Source organism: Gobius niger (genome assembly GCF_951799975.1).
Source record: "Gobius niger genome assembly, chromosome: 13".
NCBI lineage: Eukaryota > Metazoa > Chordata > Actinopteri > Gobiiformes > Gobiidae > Gobius > Gobius niger.
Window position 1 is genome coordinate 27,490,378 of NC_136864.1, and position 24,919 is coordinate 27,515,296.

The following is a 24,919-nucleotide window of genomic DNA, read 5'->3' on the forward strand; positions in this document are numbered from 1 at the left end:
CAGACCTCCAGGGGCTGAGAATTTGATTTCCATTTATCATTCTTATGTTATTTTGTTCTCAACACATTGCCCTACACTATGAATAAAGATTTTCATCCGGAAAATCAAATTGATTGACATTTAGGATGTGTTTTTTGAGTGTGCCCTAAGTTTTTGTGAGCAGTGTATTTGAAATCAATAGCCGTCAAAGCGACATATGATTTGTAGAGGAAGCAATCTGAGATCAGAAAAGATCCGCCCATAAATGCTCAAGTGCTTAGGTCCTGTTCTAAATGCTTTATTTTATAGGCCAGTGCAAAGATAGCATTAGTTCATGTTTTCAAATGTACTGGTGACGTAGCTGGATGAAGCCTGAAATGTTCCGTAGTGCGCCTTTAAAATCACTACTGACTTTATGACATCAGCAGCCGGTGGAATTTTCACTCCTGGGAAGTGGACCTAATGTGCAGAATTGCTCGAACATGCATGAAGGGACCAACCACGACGCTAAGCATGTTTTTATTTTTATTACAACTTGGCAAGCAGCTCATAAAAGTCAGTTTATCCGGACTTGAGCCCTTTAAAATAATTTGCAGCCCGCCATGAGTCCCGGGAACACGAACGACAACCACTTGAACCAATCCGATAAAAGATTGCTGCCACGTAGCCAATCAGAAGACGCGTTGTTCACATGTAGGCGGGGCGTAAATTACAAACTGTTTTGACATGCTAACTTTACGTAGCGTTGACACAAACACTAAGTCAAAACACTATTTTGAAGGGTTAAAGTTAAGTGAGCTGGAAGATAATGCTTTAAGTGTTTTATTATAGTTTAATTGATTCATTTCTTTAATTTTCTGTCGTCAAACCGATGATGTTACTGACTAGCCACCTGTTGATTGATCGAAGCGTTGTTGTTTACATGCGTATTTTGCTAATGTAGCTGACTGAAATGTATTTTGCAACATAATTTAATGCACACCATGTATCTGGGAGAGTTAAGTCCACTTTTCAGTTCTGAATTTAGGAGCAGGATGAGAATGTGACATGGTGTTGCTTAAAATATCCACACAGCCTCCAACAACAAGGTAAGTAACTAGTTTTGCTGTTGAATGTAATGTTTACTAGTAGTATTAAGTATGATGTGTGCACAGATTGCTTAACCTCTTAACTCCCGCCTGAACCGAGAGCATTTTCTGCAGTTCAGCTTTACCCAAATCCTGTAGGCCAGTGTAACACCTCATTTGAAAGCTAAGATCTACAAAACTAAATTGATCTTTTTCCTCACATCATCAGATTCTTTTTCGTCAAATTATTCGCATTTTTTTGTCAAATTCTTATCACTTTTTTGTCATTTTTTGTACATTTTTTGTACATTGTTTGTCCCTTTTTCGTCAATTTTTTCTCACTTTTTTCACATTTTCATCCTTGTTTTCGTCTCAGTTTTGTTGCTATTTTCACACCATTTTTTCTCAATTTTCCGTCAAATTTTTCTCACTTTTTTGTCAAAAAAAGTCATATCACATTATCTTAGCTGTTGTGCTGACACAATCTCAGGCTCTCCTCTATTTGTGCGAATGACTTGAGATTTTAACCTCTTTACCCCGGCCTGAACCAGTTCGGCATTACCCAAATCTTAAAGATTCTTGAAAAAAAAAAAAAAAAAAAAAGTCAAAGTAACGGCGAAAATGAGACGTAAAGGAGGATGAAAAGGCAACAAAAAAGCGTCAAAAACTCAACCAAAAACCTGGCCTGTAGACTGTAAGCTTCATTCAAGCAGTTTTTAGATTTGGGTAAGGCTGAAAATGTGCTTGGTTAAAGTGGAGGTAATCCTTTTTCAGAATCGGTGAGTGAAGATGGATAGTGTTCCCGCAAAGAAGAGAGGCGGCTCTGTGCGGCAGGAGAACGCTTGTCTGTCTGTGCGCGAGGGCCCTTTCATCACTGACGTTGAGCTGGGCCCTTCTCAAAGTCAGGTACCACGACTCCCTTGACAACATATTTTAGTTTAGTTTTAGTCTTAGTCTTTTGACAAAAATGTAATTCGATTTTAGTCTAGTTTTAGTCAAAAAAATATCTTCAATTTTAGTCTAGTTTTAGTTGACTAAAATTGCATGTCAATTTAGACGACTAATTTTGTCGCCTTTGCATTGATAATATTCATTATAATCATATTTAATCTTGTTCCTCTGCTTCATGGAGCTGCTCCACATGAACAAAGCTCAGAGCTGATCCTTTGACAGTGAATTTACATGATCTGAGGCTCTTTCAGACGGTCAATAGAAATTTGGATGATTTTAGTCTCTCCTTTTCATTTTTATTTAGTCTTATTTTAGTCGACTAAAATATCTGGACATTTTAGTCACAGTTTTAGTCTCATGAGAAACTTTTAATTTAGTTTTAGTCCAATTTTAGTCGTCAAAAATAACACTTTGACTAAAATTAAGACTAAATATTTTAGTCGACAAAATTAACACTCCCTCACACCCACGTTCACGTCAGTAATATACTTAGTTTGTTTTTGTTCGACTCTCCAAATTTTGTGTTTGAAATCATCCAACTTCAACATTCCTACAGTCATACAGCAAACACTTTATAACTTTATATTATAAGGAACCCTGAAATACTATTGTTCAGATTTGTTGATTTGCTCCATGTCACGCAAAATCAACCTTTTGAGCTCCCGCCATGTCAAACGTAATGTTGTTCCCCCTTCAAGAATCACAGATTGAGCAATCTTGTCTACTTTGGTTGTTTCATCTTCTACAGAAAGCGCTCCAATCTGGATTTGATTGCGTAATAAATAGAATTTGTAAGCATGCTGTTGGCTTAAAAAACTGTTACTTTATTTTGTTTTTAAAATGGATAATTCTTCCTGCTTCCGCTCCTAGCAACACATGACATCCCTACAAGAGCAGGCCTTAGTGGGAACTATTGATAACTTTGGCTTCGTTTTCATGTCTTCGTCTTTAGAGCCGCCTCTCTGGTTCCCGGGTCGGCGTCCGTAACAATGTGACCGTCACGAGCGAGCACATCCGCCACCTCGAAGCACAACTGGTTTCCCAAGCCAAGCAGCTCAGGTAACCCCTCGACCCTTAGCTCAAGCATACGGAGCTGTTACATAAGTCAAACTTACCAAACCGTGTACATCGTGCAAACAGACACATGGATTAGCGCTTCTATTTACACGCAGCATAAACGCACAGAACACCTTTGTTTAAAGGTGCTGCAGCAGCGAGGAGCATTATGAGATCACTTTTCTCACGCAGTTTTTGTTGATCCACAAGAGAAATTGCTTGGTCACAGTAGCTCAGTAATAGAGTGAAACTAAAAATAACTTAATAAACTTTGTGATCAGTCAATATAATTACCATAAAATATAAATTACAGAGTAAAAAAGATATAGAAGATATAAATTAACTTGGGCCAAATATGTTGGTGGGAAAAAAAGAAGGAAAATGACAATCCCTACATGGTTTCTGTGGGACATTAATTAATTTCGCCATAATCAAGGCCTTAAATGTCATTAAAAGCATGACATTTTTTTTTCACACTGGCATTAAATCTAAATGTATTCGAAAATATAATAAAATATGACATTGCTTAACAATTTCTACCATAAGTTAATTGAAAATATGGTATAAAACATATATATCTTTATACCATGCTCAAATGTTTTCCCTCTTGTCCAATTCTCTTTCCTTTGTTGTTTTTTTGTCTTGTGGTTGATGTTATAGTCCAAAATGTTACGCACTGTGCCTTAAATAAAATAAGAAAACAAAATTCTTATAATTTCAAGTACACTTCCTTTATGTGGGCATGACTTGTGCATTCGGCATCTGTCAATTTTCCAAAACTACTAGTGTCTGCTCACAAGTCTTTTATGTAAATACATACACAAATACAGAGATTTCCACCATCCACCTACGCAAAACAAAAGCACAACATTTTCATAAGTTCTATCACATTCTATCATGACTATTTTAGGCTTTATGTCCAATGCCTGATTTGTAAAATGTGGTCCCACTGCTTGTGTCTTCCAGAGCAGTGGAAATGAGGGCAGACTGCAGCCAGGAGGAGGCGGCTCACAACGAGATGGTGCTTCTGTCTTTAACCGAGGAGGTCCACGCTCTGAGAGAGGAGACGGAGAACAAGACCGCGCTCTGCAAACGGTTATTTACAACCTGATTGATGTGTTTTGGTTTAGTTTCAGACGGCTCTTTTTCCTTTAAATAACTCAAATCTTCTACAGGCCAACAAATGCAGATGTTTAAAGTCTGTCTGTTTCAGGGCTGAGCAACAAAGAAACCAGGCTCTTGAAAATGCAGAGAGGCTCAAAGAAGCGTTCAGTCAGTTCAAAGCCACTACTTCTATCAAATTTAAAAAGGTATGTTTAGATACCTGCCTAGGAAATTACAACATGAACTTAGTATTCCGTTTAATTGGTGAAATTAAAGTGTACATGTGCTTTTCAGCTGCTGGACAGTGAAACCCAGCTGAGGGACACCCTGGGCAGCTGTAATAGGGAGAAAGAGGAGCTGGAAATGAAGTGCTCTGTGCTGGACAAAGAGACACAACAACAGCACCAGACCATCAGGTGAGGGTTATGTAACAAACTCTCAGTCCAAATGGAAGAACATTTTGGCTTTATTATGTATTAAATAAACCCACATTTTCTATTAATGTGCTGCATTTTGTAACAAGTTAACCACACTATGCAGAAAACGAATGATTGTGTGTTCTTGTGGATGGCCAGTGGCTTTTCTAAACACAATAAAGCAGTTGATGATTTGATAGTTGATGATGATATCCATGTATGTGGCGTGTCCCAGTGCGCTGCAGGAGGAGGTGCGTTCGCTGAAGCTGTGTGCCTCGGAGCGCTCTCAGCTGCAGGCTCAGCTGGAGGAGGCGGGCCGCAGGGTCGGTCTGATGGAGCAGCAGCTGTTGGAGCGAGCGGCCGACTGCAGAGAGGTGTCTGCTCTGAGCAGAGAGCTCCAGGAGCTCAGGACCAGGAGTCAGAGCCAGGAGCAGCAGCTCCAACAGAGCCAGAGGGAGGCGCTGCAGAGCAGGACTCAGCTGCACAGTCTGGAGCAAGTGCTGCGGCTGCTGCACCTGCAGGAGGTGAAAGGGAGTGACTATACAGCTCAGACTGGGCATTCAAAGACTTGTTTTTAAGTTGACTATAACCAATGTCTGGAATGGTTTCAACATTATCGCTAAACTGACATGACTTGTAAAGCATTTTTAATTACTTGGTTTAAGCACTATGCACATACAATTTGTGTTCCATGTTTTATTTTGGATGGTTTTGTTTGATATATATTAAAGCAAAACTCTTTATTCCTTCAGGGAGGTGTGGGGCCTCTGTGTGTGCGGCCCTGTATGCTGCCTCCACTGGACTACTCTGGAACTGCACAGATGATGCAGCTGCAGCCTGGTATGGGTTTGATGGAAACTTAATCCCTCACATGTTCTAAAATAAAACTCTTTGTGTACGGGGCAGGTGAGGGGTACCAGCAGCTGCTGAAGGCCCTGCAGGTGGGGGAGTCCGAACGGGTCAAACAGCAGCGGGCCGTGGAGAGGCTGCAGGAGCGTCTGAGCCGAGCCCAGGAGGAGATCTCCTCTCTGCAGGGCTCCATGGCACAGAGAGCCTCTCACTACCAGAACCTCCACTCTGAACTCCTGGACAGAGTCAGCCAGGCCACGGACACCGAGAAAGAGGTCCGTGACTTTAGTTTAGTCTTGCCCTGAAGTCTTTAATCGCTGTATAAATAAATAAATGATGACCATATTTCTTTTGACAACAATTGTAGCTGAAGAGGAAGAGTGCGCGTGTGTCCGCTCTAGAGAAGCAGCTCCAGGAGAAGACTTCAGCCTACAGCCAGGCCGCTCTGAAGAACACCGAGCTGGAGGCGCAGCTCCAGGTTACACCCCCTAACTACCGTCATCATCATTCAGCCACATATCAGACACTTGACCTGTGCTGCGCCTGTGCTGCTTATAGGAGAAGACCTGCACTGTGGAGCATTACCAGACCCTGATGAGCAGAAAGCAGCGTGAATACCAACAGGCGCTGGACAAGTGTAAAAAGGCACAAGCCCAAGTGTCCAGCGAGCAGCAGCATAAGATGGACATGGTGATTATTGCTAAGCTAATACAAGAAAGCGTTTCAGAACAGGTTTGTGGAGGTTTAATGGAATATGAAAACTAAAAGGGGTGAGTAGAGCTGACTCGCAGTGTCACCCAGTGAGCCTTTGCGTGGGCATGGCTGTTGTTTATAGATTTTCTACCTTAACGTCTTGGTTTAGTGTCAGAATAAAAAAAACAGGCCAAGCTCACCTTTATTTTATACGGACTTTACAAACTTTAGGGCCCCTTGTCTCAAAATGAAGTTTTCTTTACACTCCTGCAACAACATCACTTTAGTAGCTCCTTCACACTCTGACAAAAAGCTACTCTAAGCGATCCCGTTTTGCTGGTCCGGCAACAATGCATTACCAATACACACGCAAACTGCGCCACACACGCAAACTGTAGAAGAAGACCAGGGCTGCGCCTCGCACCTCCCTCACCCGTTTATTATAATAGATCCATGCCCTCACCTCACAGCAAAACACACGCCTCACCCCCACATCCCCCCCTGAACTGACAAACATCTGACCGACCTGCTCTGATGCAGCTGAAATCCTCATGAAATTTCTATTTGTTTATTAAACCAATATCTACAGGAGCTGTCAGATCCTTTTCCTCACAAAGCAAAGCAGCACCAGAGGAGAGGCAAAGTACTGCGCTGTAAACTTAGTTCTAGATGGAATTATTATGTTCTATAATCTATATGTTCAAAAAATAGTGACAGACTTTCAGTAGTTTAGCAAATAAATACAAATCTCAAAATATTTACTTTGAACATATCTTATTTATGCGGATGAATGTGTTTCACACAAGATTAATGAGATTTCCGTAGCTCATTGAATGCAATCAGAGCAGCGTGTGGTCTAAACAGTGTGGAGGGGAGTGAGGGGTGTGAGGGGAGGGGGTGGTGGAGCAGAGCAGGGTTCACTACTCCACCTACTGATGAAAACATTTCCAAAAGGCATTGCTTAAGGCAGCTTGAACAATATTTAGAATTTTTTTTCAGAGGGATTTTTAAATATCAAATTCCTACCTGATTTGTTTTGAGCTTTGATCCGCAACAAAACAAGGTGAAATTAATTGATTGATTAATTGAATAATTTAACAAGCTTATTTAAACAAAATAACAGTAGTGCAGCGGTTAGCGCTCGTGCTTCACAGCTAGAAGGTCCCGGGTTCGATTCCCTCCTGGACGGGGCCTTTCTGTGTAGAGTTTGCATGTTCTCCCGTGTCTGTGTAGGTTTCCTCCGGACACTCCGGTTTCCCCTACCACTAAAAACATGTACAATAGAGATGAATAATGTGTGTGTATGAATGTATGGTGGTGGTCAGAGGGACCGTTGGTGCAGATGTGTACAGATGTGTAAAGTCGCGACAGTGCTTCTGTCATTCTGCCTCAGGGGAACCTGAAGCTACAAACACAGCTTACATCACTGTGTGAGGAGTGAATGAAGAACAAATCTCCGACACTACAGGACGCGCTTTGGGTGACTTGTGTCATGTGAAAAGTGCTGTACAAATAAACCATTCTATTCAAAAAGATCCAAAATCCCCTCTGAAATATCTTTTAACTAATTATCAACTAAATAAAATCATACATTTATAATTATCTGGCTCTATCCATAAATCATATTTTTATATGAAAACATAAAATGTGTAAAATGCAAGTTATTCGGAAGTATTGAGTCAGAAACTCAACAGTGAGCTGATATGTTGATTTTGTTTAAGAAATAACTGAAAAAAGTGTGTGTGTAGTGATGTGTTCTGTGCTCTTGTTCCTCCTCAGCTGGAGGTGTCTGTGAGGGAAGCCCAGATGCGCCTGATGGAGTTGGAAGAGGAGCTGAGTTCTATCCAAACAGAGCGCGACGAGGCTCAGAACATGGCTCTGCTGCTCCAAAGCAACGTGGAAAAACTCACGCAGGTTCAAAATATGTCAAAAATCAAATAGACTCCTACTGAAATTACTGCTGAACGATTTGAAAAGAGCCAAAAATATCCTTTTATCGTAGTTTGTGACTTTCGAATGAGGAAACTAGTGCTGGGCTGGCCTTGCCCTGTTTGATTCGTACCTTTTTATTCTTTGTATGTATGACTAAATTGTCTTTTCTTGCCTTTCAGGAGAAGGAGCTCGAAGAAAAACACAGTGAGGAGCTTGAGCAGAGGTTACAAGAGGAGTCCGCTCAGTCCTATGCAAAGGTTGGGATGGTCTATATCGTACAAAAACTAACCTTTGATGAGCTTTCAACCATGTTTTAATGTTTCATCTTCAAGTTATAGATCCCCATATCTGACGTTATGTGTGTCTGTAGATGTCTGAGCTGCAGTCGTCTCTGTCCAAGTGCGAGCAACAGCTGAAGATCTACCTGCAGCAGATGGAGGAGACGCAGCGCAAATATGAGGCGGAGCTGCACAGGAGCAACGACAAGGTACTGCACCTCATCCCTATCTTTTGAGGTTATTTGTTTGTCAAAGAGATTTTTGGATATCTCACCCTGAGCCTGATTTATTGATCGTTAAAATCCCCCAACAATTTAAGTTGAATAACAGAAATAAATGAACTTTTGAACGATATTCTAATTTTCCAAGTTTCGCCTGTATATGTCAGGGTTTCTGCGGCGCATTAATAGTCATTATTTGGAAATGGTGTTATTGCTTTTTACAACAAAAGTTTATAAAAAAAAAGGTCTATTTTTGTACTGTTTATCTATGTCTAACTTTTTTTCCTTTTAAAGTACAGATAAGAGTCCCGTTTAAGTACCGGATCGATAAGAAGTATCGATAAGAGTAGTAGTATCGGGGCGGCACGGTAGCACAGCGGTTAGCGCTCGTGCTTCACAGCTAGAAGGTCCGTGTTCGATTCCTACCTGGACGGGGCCTTTCTGTGTGGAGTTTGCATGTTCTCCCCGTGTATGTGTAGGTTTCCTCCGGGTACTCCGGTTTCCCCTACCACTAAAAACATGCACAATAGGCCAGGGTGAATGATGTATGGTGGTGGTCAGAGAATGTACAATTGTCTCATGTAAAGCGCTTTGTGGCTATGTCTGTGAAAGGCGCTATATAAATAAAGATCTTCTTCTAGTATCGATAAATCCTTGGCGATACCCATCCCCACAGCCCTTCCATGTAAATTCATTTCTGACGTCAAGTGTTTCATATAAAAGTAGTTCCTTTTTTATGGTGGTTTGGTGGTTCGCTCAGTCCACTCTCAGCAACACAGTCCTGGGGTTGTTCACAACATAAAGTAATATTATATAATCGATTCACGCGTCTTTGGGAGGATCAAGAGAAGCCAAACTTGGAGAACATTGTCATTAGCTCTACATCACGGTAGAGGGCATTAAACAGGAAATTGCTGTATTTATGACATTGAATGCATGGCTCTATAGAAAATCATGGAATGACTTTTACTGTTTATAATACTGTTGAAGTTCAAGTTGAGAGGTCAAATAGTAGAAGTAGAAGGCAACAGGAAGTTAGCTAAAAACATTGCACAGAGTTTATTGCACAGCCCTATTGGAACGTTTAATATTTATTATTTTCAGAGGGTGCTGGGAAGGTGACATATTTTGTCCTTACACTTGATGTGAAAAGTTTAAGAACCACTGGCCTCGACCCACTCCTTTGTTTTACCATAGCAGTCATTGTTTTTAGCCTCGCGACTCAGCCCGGCCCTCTTGCCTCCGCTCAGGTGCGCGTCCTCCAGGAGAAGCTGCGCGGCACGACGCTGGTCTGTCAGACGGCCAGTGAACACACCGCGCAGCTGCAGGACTCTCTGGAGCAGACCCAGGCCATGCTCCGCGAGAGCGCCGCGAGGATCTCCGAGCTGGAGGACAGTCAGAGCCAGCTGCAGGAACAGGTACAGGCACATTCACCGGGTTGGACAAGTTATTTTTCATTTATTATCTTATCTGAACGTTTCTTTACCCTTTTTATCTATGCAGCGCTGCATTTGTATCATACGTTATTGTCACTTTTTGTCGCTCTTTTGTTGTTATTTTTTCTTGTTTTTTTGGTTGTTGCTTTTTTTGCTGTGTTCAAGAACCTCTTGGATTTGGGTAAAGCCGAACTGGAGAAAATGTGCTCGGTTAAAGGGTGGTATTATGCAAAATGGACTTTTTCAAGCTTTACATCATGTTATTATGTCATTCCCTCATTAAAAACATGCCTGAAGTGTTGCCTTGGCACATTCACGTATTTTGGAGTAATCTGTAAAAACTCTGATGGCGGCCATTTTAGGGATAGGTTTGCCTGAGTCCTCCTAGGAACGCCCCCACCTCCTGGAGACGCCTCCGAGCTTTCGTCACCAGCCGAGTAACCAACCACTGCTCCTCAGCAGAACCCCCTCCCCACTGATGCCACAGACAGCGTGTGGAGGGGGCGTGTCGGAAAGGGTCAGAGGTTCTTAAAGAGACAGAGGCCTATTTCAAGACATTCACTACAGCCATTTTGAGAGAGCAATTTTATACAAGGCGGTTATTCTAATTTACTGCATTTACAGACCAACAGAAGGTTTGTCATCATTGTAGTGTGATATAGACTGGTGCTATGTGATTGAAAAAAGCATAATACCCCCTCTTTAAGGCGGGGGGGAGCAAGAGGAGTCTTAATTTATGCACTTCTCAACACCACAAATCACAAACCAAACTTTCTGAGACATTCCTTTTCATTTATATAATCCCTGACTGACAACTTCTTGTTCTTCTTTTCGGGGCCGTCAAAGCAAGTCATTGTAACCGCTGTCCGATCTGTGTCTATATCACAAGCTCAACACGACATGACCTGAGGCTACGATTGAGATACTTCACTTACGAATCTGCCACGCGTTTTTACAATGACACAGACATGAAGGGCTGCATTGTATCAGTTTGTTACAAAAGGAGAACATGCCGTCCAAACAACTGTGTGTGCACGATTTCAAAACATCCTTGAGCGTTACAAGTTTAGTGAACTGATACAAGCATCACATGCATTCTTTCACCAAAGAAAAAAAAAGAGTGGAAAAAGAGTTGTGCGCACTGAATGGGTGCTGCTGCCGGATGCTCTCTCATCGAATGCAATTTCTCAATCTGTGAGATCAATAAAGTATCATCTTATCTTATTTCAGCAGATGTTTGCCCAGGTCTAAAGGGTAACAAGACAATGCCTCACTGAGACCAGACAGTTTGTTGTTTGAAGAGAATATTTTGACACCGGCAGCCTTTAGGAGTTTCTGATGGAGGCCATTAAGAATTTTGAGAGTAACATACAATGAATAAATATGTTTCCATATTAATCAATCAATGAATCAAATCCACGAGAAAGCACCGTAATGTGTTTTGTTTTTTCATTTGATCCACAGTTCAGTTCCAATAATACGGGAGCTTGAAAGTGTCGTCGTGAAGTGAAGTCTTCTGTCTTCTGTCGCGTGCAGGTGTCGGAGCTGGAGCAGCAGCTGGAGCGCGCCCGGGCCTCTCTGCAGAAGGAGGCCCTGAGCCGGGAGCGGGACGTCCTGCTGAGGGACAAGAGCCTGGAGGAGGAACAGCAGGAGAAGGCCCGGCTCAGTCAGTCTGTCAGGTCAGGAGGACGCGTTTCAGCAGCTTCGTTTGTCATCACTGTGTTCAGTGTGCAGAGGTTGACACGAGTCATTTCTTCTTAATTTAGCTTCAAAATGGAATCAAATCTTTGGGACATCCCTTGTGGTTCTTCTAAAATTACATTATGAGCTTTCCGTGAGCACAGTAATTGTAAAAATGTACAAATGTAATATTTCTTAGGCTTGTTTTCAATGCACTGAAGCCACCGTTGAGTTTTGCTGTAGCGATAATATTTTTATACAAATGTGAAGTTTTCTGTTGACGAGTAATAGCCCGATTTCTCACTTCTTAAAAAAAGAGCTCTGTGCCCAAAAGATGAGGATACTTATCTTGAGAACTAACGTGCAGGAGCGTACGTATCCTCACATCTAAAACGAGCTTCCTGGTAGTGTCCTGATATATTTGATATGTAGTCAACCAGTGTAGCTTATGCTAGCAATAGGGCCTGACCGATATTTGGGTATTTTCGATTCTGGATACCGGCAGATTAAAAAGGCAGATATCTTGGGACCCAAAAGTGAGAGAGACCTCCCATTGCACTGGAAAGAGTTCAGTCAGAGCTTTAAAATGAGCTTCCTAGGCCTCAGGGCGGCAGAAAAACATTGTGATGAAAATTGGTCACAAGTTTGTTCAAAGTTCACCTATTTTATGTATTTTATGTTATGACTTTAACGTGTAATATTGGAACCATCAGAGATAGACTTACACATTTTTGTTTTGGAATCTGCTGATTTTTGTCTTTCAGACAAGCTCCCTCAGAAGTGCCTATGATTTGTATGATTTAAACATTTACTATAATAATAAAATATTTAGCTATAAGCTATTTGACAGATTAAATAGGACTATATATTGGCTATCGGCAACGCCAACCCCCTTTATATCGGTATCTGTATCGGACCCCAAAAATCCATATTGGTCGGGCCCTGACAAGCAATTACTTAATTTACGGTTTTCCAGAATCCTACACGTATCCAATCTACGTATACTGTACTGTACTGTACAGCCCTGTTTTCTTTGTCATAACTAACAGCTCAAAAAGTAGTGAGAGGACGACAAAAATGTATAACCTCCCACCCCCATAACAACTGATGTCTTCTAGTATTTGGTCAGTCAGTTTTTTCCGTAAGTGCATCAGACATTACTTTCAATTTCAATATATAGCACCTATTTGGGACGACTGGGAGCGGTCGTCTTAGAACCAGAGGATTTTTATTTGCCCGATGAAAACATCTGCGATCCTGCTGGTGTCAGTTACAGTGGAGGATCTGCTTTGAGCAGAGGGTTTATAGATGTTACAGCTATGCCTTTGGTCTTTACTTCCTGGCCTCCAGCAAAGGCTTTTCAGTCTTCTGTGGGTCAGTCTTGTGATCAGGAGAGGAGAGACAGAGCGAAGCCCTCCCTTTCTTCAGCCACATCCCATTTACTGATGTGTATATAAGCCTAGCTTTTATCTGCAGGACTCTTAACATTGCCTATCGACTGAACCTCTTTATAAAGGCTAAAACATGTAGCTTGCTGGTTTGCTATGTTTTCTAAAATATGTGCAGCTTTTACTACTACTACTTTACCCGACCCAAACCTAACGATGGGGGCTACGCTAACTCTAAGGTAATGCTGTTTCAGATTAGGAGCTGGTGATATGATGAAGGTTTTGGTCGATAGTTTTTGTCTAATGTTTGTCTTGCCTGTTTTGTGGCAGTCATCTGTCGACAGAGATGACCAAGTACAAAGTGGAGTTGGTGTCGAAGGAATCGGAGCTGAAGCATCTGAAGAAGGACGTGGCACAAAAAGCAGCTCAGATCAGCCACTTGGAGGAGAGCTTACAGAGAGTGAAAGCTCTCCTCGACACCAAGACTGACATGGGTAAGGCACCTTTATCTGGACTCTTTTACAGTCTGCAAAATACTACTCATGGAGGTTAAAATCTCCAACTCTATAACTTGTTTGTCAGTGATAGTTGTATGAAAAGTAGTCTCTCTGTCTCCTTCCAGTGGCTGACCTGGAGGAGACGCTGCACCGCTGCGAGGCTGACCGGCTGAACTGCAGACAGCGCGCTCAGGCTCTAGAGGAGCAGCTCCAGTCGGTCAGAGCAGAGCTGTCTGACACTTTACAGCAGCTGCAGCAGCTACAGGACGTCCTGCAGAAGACACAGACCATCGCGGACGAGAGACTGGCCTCAGTGGACACACTCACCGTACAGCTTAGGTGAGGTTAGCCACTTCCTGACAGTGGGGCACTGCCATGGACTGTAGAATACTACAGCTTTGGTGCACATGGTCGATGTGCCGGATCCCAGGACATGTGTTGGAATGGAAAACAATTTGTGATAATGTCTTTTCAAAAGGGTCCACAGTTCTACTTGACCCACAGCAGGGACAGGCAACGTCAAGATGCAGCAAAGATCTCTCTTGATACAGAGGGAGTATTGTGCTTTTCTGCAGTATTTAGTAACAATCTCAAAGACATCTTTAGATCACTATTGTGTTTTCTAACCAACAGTAACCAGTAGTTACACTTCGTTTTTGTCAGGCGGTCACACCATAAGTCTCTCCCGCCACGTCCTGTTGCTCAACTGTTATAATATAAAGGGAAATCTATACCATGCTGCCCCGTGTGGCTGTAGTGAAGCTATGGTGAGTATTTTTACTTCACGATGAAAAGAGTTTGGTAAGTGAGAGGTGAGGAAAGTTTTTCCTAGATATGTGGGACCACATGAGGAACTTTATGGGAGCTTCCTCCGCGATGCTAAGAACGGCCTGGGGGAGATTTGAAGAGTACTCATAATACCCCCTCTTTAAATTAAAAACATGCAACATACATACAAACACTGAAACAAAAAAATGTGGTCAATCCCTTTAATATTTCCAGGAGGAGACCCAAAATCTTATAAAAGTGGTGCTGGACTACTATAGGGAGGTTCTGCCCCTGGTTTTATGATGAAGTAAACATTAAGGGGCTGGATCTGAGTTTGTGCATACAGGTGGAGGCAAAGGAAAGGAATTGAGAGAGTTCAGCTTCCTGACAGCCTGGTGGATGAAGCTGTTCTGTAGGCTGGACCTGGCAGTTTGACACAGTTTCCATTTAAATGCAGTCACATGTAGGACATGTTTGCATTATCTCTGGGGCTATCAAACGTAGACACACAGTAGTAACAAGGACCGGTAATAAACTTGAGATATACTATTTATTAAATACATTTTGCTCCATCTGTAGCCCCTACATCTTGTTTCAGTGGCAGAGAAGATCAGCTTATTCACCATAACAGTTCTCATGGTTCATGTTCACCAAGCACCGTGACAAGGTCTTACATAAACCTTTGGGAGCAATAAAGACACAATAACAAACTCTGTTCTCCAGGGATGTTCTGCGTAACAGTTAGGCCCCACTTTACCCTCATGCCCACACCCTCTGGTGCTTCTGCAAATAAAGCTCTGCTCAACAAGACTCCACTTGTTTTCTGTCCTCTGGGATCAAATGTTGTTTTTGCAGGTCACAAGTTTGTCAAGTGCTAATAAACAATAAGAACAGTTGAACAGTTATATAATTCTAATATGATGAAACATTGTGGCATGTCCACAAGTCAAGCATTCTAATATGAAGCACATCTACGTGTGTGGTGTGTCCACAGTGAATGCCGTCGGGAGCTGGAGGAGAGGACGCATGAGGTTCTGGATATGGACAATGCTCTGAAGGAGAGACAGGGGGAGCTGCAGCAACGAGCCCAACTGGTACACTACAAAACAAACTTATATGTAGAATGTATTCATATAAGCCGTAAATTTGAATCTACTTCTTTGATTAAATTAAATTGTTGGTTTTGGATGCCTTCCTAATGTGCTTCAGTACAAACAGTGGAGGTCCTAAATCTGAGTCTTGAGGAATGCCATATATACATCTATATACAGGCATCTTTAAAATGTGGCTGATTTATATAGTGGTTTTACATGCATCCAAAACAAACAAAACACAGATCTTGAAATAACATCAGTCCGTGTGGGATGTTGCACTATAATTAAATGAATTGATAACATTTGGTTTCCTGGCTTGTCGTTTGATAGTTGGGGCAGTTGGACGTGGCCATTCGCGAGCACAAGCTGGAGATGCAGAGGAAGGTGGAGTCTCTACAGCAGAGTCTGGCGGTCACAGAGCAGCAGCTCAGAGAGGCTCAGAGGCAGCTGTCCGACAAGAACAACCAAGTCAGAACCTACAGCTCTTTTCTATCCATTTTCTGACATATATGCACAAAAATTCACCCAGTTGGAACATCTTTGACCATGATTAATTGTAGTTTTTATGAAAAATATATCTGAGTAAATGCATGTTGTTGTAAGTACGTGTATGTTACTGTCAACCTTGTGTTGATCTGGCTAAATGGTTGACACTTTTGACACATTTATATTTCTATTTATTGGTCCTTGCATCCAAGATGAGCTTCTGCTCTACAAAAACACTAAAAACTACCTAATGGCACCAGATGATATGGGGATAGATGATCTGACGCACTTATTCATTTTTATATTTAACAGCTTTTAAGAAATATCCAATTAATCTAATTTTGCATCTGTCTTTCTTAATAACACATACATACTGTACATGAACTAATTGATCTGGCAATGTGGTGATAGTGTAATAATTATCTGTTGACTTTATGTGCTAGGAGTCTGCACAGTTGGTGGTTCATCAGCAGAAACTGGAGAGCGCTCTTCAGGAATCTGAGGAAACGCTGCAGCGCTGTGAAGCTCTGAGCAGAGAGCTGGAGGACCTCCGGCAGCAGAACAAGGGCAAGGTCGGACACACTATGACACTGGCTTGTTATAACATCCCTCTTTCCTAATAACTAGCCCCGTGTCTTGTGTTTGTAGGAGGATGAGCTGAGCCGTGTGGAGGAGGAGCTGGCTCTGAAGGAGGCGCACTGGCTCCACACTCAGTCCGAGCTCCAGGACACTGTGGCCTGCCTGGAACAAGAGCTGGAGCTGGAGAGGGAGCAGCACGGCAAAGAGGTACCAGCACAGTGGTTCAAAGTAGATGTTGATTAACTTAAAGGGGAGTGTTATGCAAAATCGTCCGTTTTTTTAGTTTTCTTTTCTTTTCATCATGTTACAATGTTCTTCCCTCATAAAAAACACATGTATTCACACATGTTTGAGTTATCTTTGAATCTTCCCCAGTGACTTGGTGCCACGGCAGTTTTAAGAAATGCCCCTCCTCTTTTATCTAAAGCTCCTCCCATGGCCCTGCATAACAAGGAAGTGCATTCCGTACATTTCAATCTCTCGCAAACGAAATGCTTTCATCACAGAACACCGATGGGAACAGTTCGGACATGTCCCGACCAGGAAGAATTATTGATCAATGTTGCATTTTCTAAACAGCAGAGTGTATAATAGTGATGAAGTTGTGTTTGTGTAATACCCCTCTTTAAAACAAAACAAACCTATTGCAATATGAGACTAACTTCCTAGGGTAACGTCTGGTGTCACAGCCGTGCCGCTATGCACACACTTACGCTAGCGCTTGTCATTTAGGCATACAATGTTTTCTGTTCCTGTTTTGCAAAAGTATTTTAATTTAATCGAAGATTGTTTTAAATATAGCCTATTTTCCATAGGTCTTTTTTGAGCTCAAGTGTCCTACTTTTCATTCTTAACTGGTTTCCCTACTTCTGCTCATTTTTCACTTTGTCTTTAATGGTGAACAGATTAATTTGGAATATCAAAGTATCAATATTTCAAGTTCATCACAAAAAATACAAAGTAAGAAATGACAACAATTACACACACACACACACACACCTGGCACGATACACCGATGAAGAAAAATCTCCCAATTTTTCACCACCCAATGTTGGCAAGTATGTAGCTGTGTCTTTTCTAATTTAAACAGTATGAGAAGCAGCTGTTGGATAATCAATTATATTATATATAATATATATATACACTGCTCACAAAAACTTAGGGCACATTCAAAAAACACATCCTAGATGTCAATCAATTCGATTTTTCGGATGAAAATCTTTGTTCATAGTGTAGGGCAATGTGTTGAGAACAAAATAACATAAGAATGATAAATGGAAATCAAATTCTCAGCCCCTGGAGGTCTGGATCCAAAATTATAGTCAAAATCAAAGTGACAAATCAGGTCACTGGTTGATCCAGATTCTGTAGAAATTCCTCAAATTCCATCACTGACCCACCACCAAACCGGTCATGCTGGATGATGTTGCAGCAGCAGAACGTTCTCCAGGGCGTCTCCAGACTCTGTCACGTCTGTCACATGTGCTCAGGGTGAACCTGCTCTCATCCGTGAAGAGCACAGGGCACCATTGGCCAATCTGCCAATCGCTGTGTTCTCGGGCAAATGTCAATCAGGCTGCACGGTGTTGGGCAGTAAGCACCGGCCCAACTTGTGGACGTCTGGCCCTCATACCCCCCTCATGGAGTCGGTTTCTGACCGTTTGAGGACCAACATGCACATTTGTGGCCTCTGGAGGTCATTGTGTAGGGCTCGGGCAGTGCTTCTCCTGTTTCTCCGTGCACACATGAGCAGATAGCGGTCCTGCTGCTGGGTTGTTGACCTCGGTCGGCCCCCCCCAGGTCTCCTGGTGTACTGGCCTGTCTCCTGGTATCTCCTCCATGCTCTGGACACTGCGCTGGGAGACACAGCAAACCTTCTTGCCACAGCACGAATGGACGTGCCATTTTGGATGAGCATCACTCCCTGAGCAGCTTCTGTGGGTTGTAGATGCTCCTCATGATACCTCTAGTGGTGAGAACACTGGACAAATGCAAAAGTGTTCCAAAAATACGGTACAAAGGATGAAGACAGGGAAATGGTCTGTGGTCACCACCTGCAAAACCATTCCTCTTTTGGAGTGATCTTGCTAATTGCCTCTCATTTCCACCTGTGTCTGTTTAATTTCCACAACACCAAGTGAAATCGATTCACAATAAGCGTGGCTTCCTAACTGGACAGTCTGATATCCCAGAAATTTGACTGACTTGGAGTTACATTGTGTTTTTTGAGTGTGCCCTAAGTTTTTGTGAGCAGTGTATATATATATATATTATGTTATTAAATGTCATATACATCAGGATGTAAATACTGCCCTGGAGGAGACTGTTTATAAAAATATAAAAAGTTCATCCTTGAAGCTAAAGACTAACGTTAATGTCGACAGAAAGTCGTATACTGTTTACCCTACACCGGTCAACAGGATGGCAAAACCATTCCATGGACAAAGGCTATACAAAAATGTTATGCGCTCTATGCCAGGGTGCAGTAGGGTAGTAGCCTGGCAAGCCAGCTGCATTCTCCTGTTGGTGAGATACTGAACCAGTCTGAAACTTATTTGTTACTCACTCTGATCTGAAAGGTTCTCTCTGAAATCTTTCATCCATCAGAGCCGTCTTCATCATCCCCCTCTCTGAATTGTTAATTGAATTTATTTTTCCAAATTGTTCAGCCCCAGTAGAGGGTAAGGTGATGGAATGTTGGTTAGCATGTGCCCTTCTTTGTTTTATTTTAAACATTTATCAAACTAGTCAAAAACATCCTCTTCTGGTGGTTTCTTCTCAGCTGGAGTCTCTGCAGCAGACCAGAGGCCAGCTCCTCAAAGTCTCTGAGCAGATCTCCTCCACCATGAAGTCCTCCCAGGAGCAGCTCGGCACCAGGCTCCAACTCTGCCAGGACCAGCTAGACCAGAGCAGGACCGAGCTGGGCCGAACCAGAGCAGAACTGGACCAGGCCCGGACTCAGCTGGACCAAAGCCGGGCAGAGCTGGAGCACCACCGCAGCCTGGGCTCCTGTCTCCAGATCCAGCTGCAGCAGAGCCAGTCCCAGCTTCTCCAGAGCCGCGTGGAGCTGCAGCAGGCGAGGGGGCTGTACGAACAAAGCCGGGCCCACACTGAGGAGCTGCGGAGCCAGGTGGAACAGCTCTCAGCGCGGGTGGAGGTGAGGAGAGTCCAGGCCGAGCACGTCCACGTGTCAAACCAGTCCATGGAGTCGTCTCAGGAGTCTCTGCTCACAAAGGTACTGCCCGAGAACACTAGACACAAGGCAGGGCTTAATTAGACAATCTATGGCTAGGTGATATTTAAAAAAAAAAAAAATCATGATTATATTCCCCATATTGATCAATCTCGATTTTTGATTAGATTTTTTTTGGTTTTAAAGAAAAAAATAATAAATGTGGCCTTTCCTGGACTAGCAAGTAAATAGATTCTGCGGCCGCACTTCTAGCGCCACACTTCTAGCTCCGCACTTCTAGCTCCGCACTTCTAGCTCCACACTTCTAGCTTCACACTTCTAGCTCCACACTTCTAGCTCCACACTTCTAGCTTCACTCTTCTAGCTCCACACTTCTAGCTCCACTCTTCTAGCTCCACACTTCTAGCTCCACACTTCTAGCTCCACACTTCTAGCTCCACTCTTCTAGCTTCACTCTTCTAGCTTCACACTTCTAGCTCCACACTTCTAGCTCCACACTTCTAGCTCCACTCTTCTAGCTTCACTCTTCTAGCTTCACTCTTCTAGCTTCACTCTTCTAGCTTCACTCTTCTAGCTTCACTCTTCTAGCTCCACACTTCTAGCTCCACACTTCTAGCTCCGCTCTTCTAGCTCCGCTCTTCTAGCTCCGCTCTTCTAGCTCCGCTCTTCTAGCTCCGCTCTTCTAGCTTCGCACTTCTAGCTTCGCACTTCTAGCTTCGCACTTCTAGCTTCGCACTTCTAGCTTCGCACTTCTAGCTTCGCACTTCTAGCTTCGCACTTCTAGCTTCGCACTTCTAGCTTCGCACTTCTAGCTTCGCACTTCTAGCTTCGCACTTCTAGCTTCGCACTTCTAGCTCCGCACTTCTAGCTCCGCACTTCTAGCTCCGCACTTCTAGCTCCGCACTTCTAGCTCCGCACTTCTAGCTCCGCACTTCTAGCTCCGCACTTCTAGCTCCGCACTTCTAGCTCCGCACTTCTAGCTCCGCACTTGTAGCTCCGCACTTGTAGCTCCGCACTTGTAGCTCCGCACTTGTAGCTCCGCACTTGTAGCTCCGCACTTGTAGCTCCGCACTTGTAGCTCCGCACTTGTAGCTCCGCACTTGTAGCTCCGCACTTGTAGCTCCGCACTTGTAGCTCCGCACTTGTAGCTCCGCACTTGTAGCTCCGCACTTGTAGCTCCGCACTTGTAGCTCCGCACTTGTAGCTCCGCACTTGTAGCTCCGCACTTGTAGCTCCGCACTTGTAGCTTCGCACTTCTAGCTCCGCACTTCTAGCTCCGCACTTCTAGCTCCGCACTTCTAGCTCCGCACTTGTAGCCCCGCACTTGTAGCCCCGCACTTCTAGCCCCGCACTTCTAGCCCCGCACTTCTAGCCCCGCACTCCTAGCCCCGCACTCCTAGCCCCGCACTCCTAGCTCCGCACTCCTAGCCCCGCACTCCTAGCCCCGCACTTCTAGCTCCACACTTCTAGCTCCACACTTCTAGCTCCACACTTCTAGCTCCACACTTCTAGCTCCACACTTCTAGCCCCACACTTCTAGCCCCACACTTCTAGCCCCACACTTCTAGCCCCACACTTCTAGCCCCACACTTCTAGCCCCACACTTCTAGCCCCACACTTCTAGCCCCACACTTCTAGCTCCACACTTCTAGCTTCACACTTCTAGCTTCACAGTACAGCATCCCCTCACCTGCCCACGCAACACACAAACATCTGACTTGTCAGGTGCTGCAGCATGGCGCCATCCATGTTTTTTTCCAGACTGCAACAGGACTGGCCAATTCTCCGTGATTAACACGCACCACGCGATTATTGAGATCGACCTTTATTAAAATTGCAATTAGACTAAAATTAGATTAATTTCCCAGCCATAGGACAATCCATCACAATCTGATCACAAACGTGTTGTTAACGTTTGGCATTTAAAATAGTGGGCCTTCCAAGTAGACCAGAGCTAGTTCGAGATCATGTGGGTTAAACCATGTCTGAAAAGGGTCTGAAATGCAACAAATTAGAAACCGATCGATTTTTTTTTTAAAGCCAATGCAATTTTTTTGCCAATGCCGATGTGCACAACCGATATTTTTGGCTGATTTACCCAGAGATCTTGTCTCTAATCCTGTGTATGATGATTCTAAACTATGAAATGTGTCTATGTAATGTATTAGGGGGCACTTTATTAGGGCTGATTTATTCAGGACATTGATGTGTAGCGGGTACTTCAAAGGGAGCTCGTTTGAAAGTCAAAAACGGTAAGTCTCTAAGTTATAAGAAAAAGTCTGCAACATAAACTTATAAAATATGATCTGATGTTTCCCAGTGCCCCCTGAGGCTGGGGAAGTTGTGGGAGGGCTCACGTTAAATCTCTGACTGAGCCCTTTTCAATGCAAGAAAACAGTTCACTTTCGGTTCCTGAGATATCTGCCTTTTATCGGCGTTAGATCGGCCGATAGCTGATATTGTAATATATCCAAATATTGTCCCGATATTGGTCGGCCGATAAATGTATCTATTAATCTAATAAAATTCCCCATTTTGAGATCCACTTCTTGAGAGTAAGAATAACGTGAGCCTTCAGATGTGCAGTGCAAGACATATTATTGTTAAAGCAGCACTAAGTAACGTGTTTACCTTAATAAATCCTTTCCGTAGACCCTCTGGGGGTAATACAAGTGTTAATGGGATGATTGGAGGGTCTTTCATCTCCCCCGGTGTCTCTGGCCAGAAAACCATGTTTGCAACTTGACTGCCACTGGTCCGGAGAAAGCAATACACACTAATGGAATCACGAAGAAGAAGCTAACATGCTAACGGGCAAAGCTAACTGCGGGCTGACGTCACTTTAAACAGTATTTACAGCCAGGTTTGAGTGAAAAAAAATATTTCCATTGTATAATTGGATGCACAGTAACCCTCTCTCCCTTCACCTTTCCTGTCAGCGTAGTATTTACTCTCCAAGACAATTAGTAAGTTAAAAAATCGTAACTTGCTACTACACCTGCAGTTGCGCTTATGGCCTCTAGGGGGAAGAGTTACTTAGTACTGCTTTAATTGTTGACGTCTGTTACATATTTGTTGTAAATTGAAAAAACTATGAAACATGTGCATTAGCTTTACAGTATACCGGTAATACCGTATAGTAACATTGTACAGAATGGTCAAAGAAATGGTTGGGCAGGTGAGCACCGTTCAAATTTAAGTTAATTTAAATGTAATGTCATATCTCTCATCTTGTGCTTTCTGCCTGCGTTCAGGAGTCTGAGGTGACCCATCTCCCAGGCACAATCTCTGGTTTGGAACGAGCCGCCGATCGCCAACAGCGCTCTCTCAAACCCCCTCAGCTCTCAGACCCGCCATCTTTGTCCCAAATACGCACTCACACAACAGAAACCTCCTCCGACTTTCACCAGCTAAACTCCACCCAAAACCAGAAAGTTACAGACTGGCTACAAAGCGGCACCAACGACTCTTCTCTGGACCTGCCGGCCAGCGTGAAATCGGCACTGAAGGACGCGCTGAAGGACCGATCGTGGGCGTCCCGCTCTTCGTCCCTGTCCCCGTTCCCCGAGAGCACGGTCGACCGGAGCTGGCAGGGTTTGGCTTCTGCGGACATCACCGCCACCTCCGAGCACTCGTTCAACCCGCTGACGTACCTGGTGGAGAAGCAGGACGACGCGGAAAGGCAGGAGGGAGGCAGCGGTTCCAGAAGGCAGTCCAAGGGAACGCTGGTCGCCCCGGAGGAGGATGACGAGGGAAACATGAGCTCGCTGACTGGGATGTTGAGGTTTGTCAATCAGACTCTGGCCATGCAGGAAGATCAGTCGCTGTGGGATACCAAGACGTGACACACCAAGAGAGGAGGGTCCAAACCAGAATGGCAGGAGCAACTGTTTTTAACCAAAAGCTCATGTTCTAAGGCTGAGCAGAGTTTTTCCATGAGATGGCAAGTTAATATAGAGTTGACAAAGCTAGCTAGTATTTCTATTTGAGAAAACCTTTTGAAATTGTCAACACCAGATATATATTGGAGGAGTCGTTTAAAGGTGCATTATGGAACGGACATGAACGGGTGGTTAGCATGGTGCTTTTACTTTCCCTCACGGTGGCCTCTATGACACGCCAGGGCCAATTGTTTTGTTCCACAATGCCCCTTTAAATGGAGAACTGAAGTGAAGCAAAGGTGTCAAATGCTAAAAAGTTTGATATTTTTTGCTATATTTTTAACCGTACATTTACACACAGAAAGCTTCACTAAATTCAATCAAAAATGACAATACCTTTTATTCACCCGCAAGCTATTGAACTAAACCAGGAGGACCAGCCCAAAGGCTTGGTCAGTGTGCAAACTGAAAACAACTAAATTAATTTTTGGTGTTAGGAAGGAAATTTGTTTAACTGTAGTCCATGCACTTGATTACTTTCACCACAGGAGGGCAACAATGGGTGTCTACTTCTATTGTTTTCCTCATCAGTTTGCCATCGTTCCTCATTCACCCCAATAGGCGCGTTTGTGTAGCAATATTGCTTTTGTTTGTCAGTAGCTGTTTGTTTGTTTGTTTGTTTGTTTAATTTATTTTTATATATTGGCTAAATAAAGGTTTTTATGTGAACGTTTTCCGCTGTGGTTTCTGAGTTCTCATGTTATGATCAGGGAGTTGTGGCAGTGGAGGAAAGAAGAGGGTGCAAGAGGTCTAACCAAAGGCCCGGGTAGATCAAATTCCTTTTTCCTCCCACAGTACCAACACTGCCCATATAAAAGAATTTGAACTTGCGATTGGGATCTAAATGCATTTTACCACAGCATACGAAGTTCTGTTGAGTTCACATGGCCTTTACTCAGATAGACAGGGCTGAAAATAACACATATCCTTCCTGTATTACAAACGAATGACACAATAGACCTATTTACTGAGTAAAGCAGAATCGAACCACCAACCGTCCAGCTGTGACCGCTTTTTTCCTTCAATTTCATCTGCCTTAGCCTTACAATTAAAATGTCTTATCATCCATCCATCCATTTTCTTCCACTTTTCCCTTGCCGGGCCTTGGGGGCAGCGGTTGGAGCTGCCCAAATCACACTGCACCAGCCCCTTGGCTCCTCCTGCAGGTGGTGGGTCCACGGAAGGACGGCCTCACGATTCTAATCGGGCCTGTTGGTCTCTCATAAGGGGCTTCTGAACCGCTCTTTGTCTGACCCGTCACCTAGGACCTGTTTGCCCTGGGAGACCCTACCAGGGGCATGAAGCCTCCGA

General features: G+C 43.5%; 1 protein-coding gene and 1 long non-coding RNA gene across 2 annotated transcripts in view; one reads left to right on the forward strand and one right to left on the reverse strand.

Moving 5' to 3' along the window:
- The window catches only part of LOC306973283, a 245,424-nt gene that overhangs the window by 42,650 nt on the left and 177,855 nt on the right, over window positions 1–24,919 (reverse strand). The gene's annotated exons all lie outside the window — the stretch shown is intronic.
- ccdc18 (coiled-coil domain containing 18) lies at window positions 934–23,534 on the forward strand. The gene is made up of 24 exons (XM_079570074.1): window positions 934–1,067; window positions 1,821–1,952; window positions 2,950–3,056; window positions 4,020–4,148; window positions 4,267–4,363; window positions 4,452–4,573; window positions 4,809–5,097; window positions 5,326–5,413; window positions 5,480–5,697; window positions 5,790–5,900; window positions 5,981–6,112; window positions 7,895–8,029; window positions 8,227–8,304; window positions 8,418–8,534; window positions 9,797–9,964; window positions 11,519–11,661; window positions 13,381–13,544; window positions 13,673–13,886; window positions 15,310–15,409; window positions 15,740–15,877; window positions 16,339–16,467; window positions 16,544–16,681; window positions 19,257–19,709; window positions 22,922–23,534. The coding sequence occupies exons 2-24, from the start codon at window positions 1,836–1,838 to the stop codon at window positions 23,510–23,512; spliced, it is 3,978 nt and encodes a 1,325-aa protein (XP_079426200.1). The 5' UTR covers window positions 934–1,067; window positions 1,821–1,835; the 3' UTR covers window positions 23,513–23,534.

Coding starts and splice junctions, on each gene's coding strand:
- ccdc18 (XM_079570074.1), top strand. CDS start 1,836: ATGGATAGTGTTCCCGCAAAGAAGAGAGGCGGCTCTGTGCGGCAGGAG. Junction 1,953..2,949: donor TGGGCCCTTCTCAAAGTCAG/GTACCACGACTC, acceptor CTTCGTCTTTAG/AGCCGCCTCTCTGGTTCCCG. Junction 5,901..5,980: donor AGCTGGAGGCGCAGCTCCAG/GTTACACCCCCT, acceptor TGCTGCTTATAG/GAGAAGACCTGCACTGTGGA.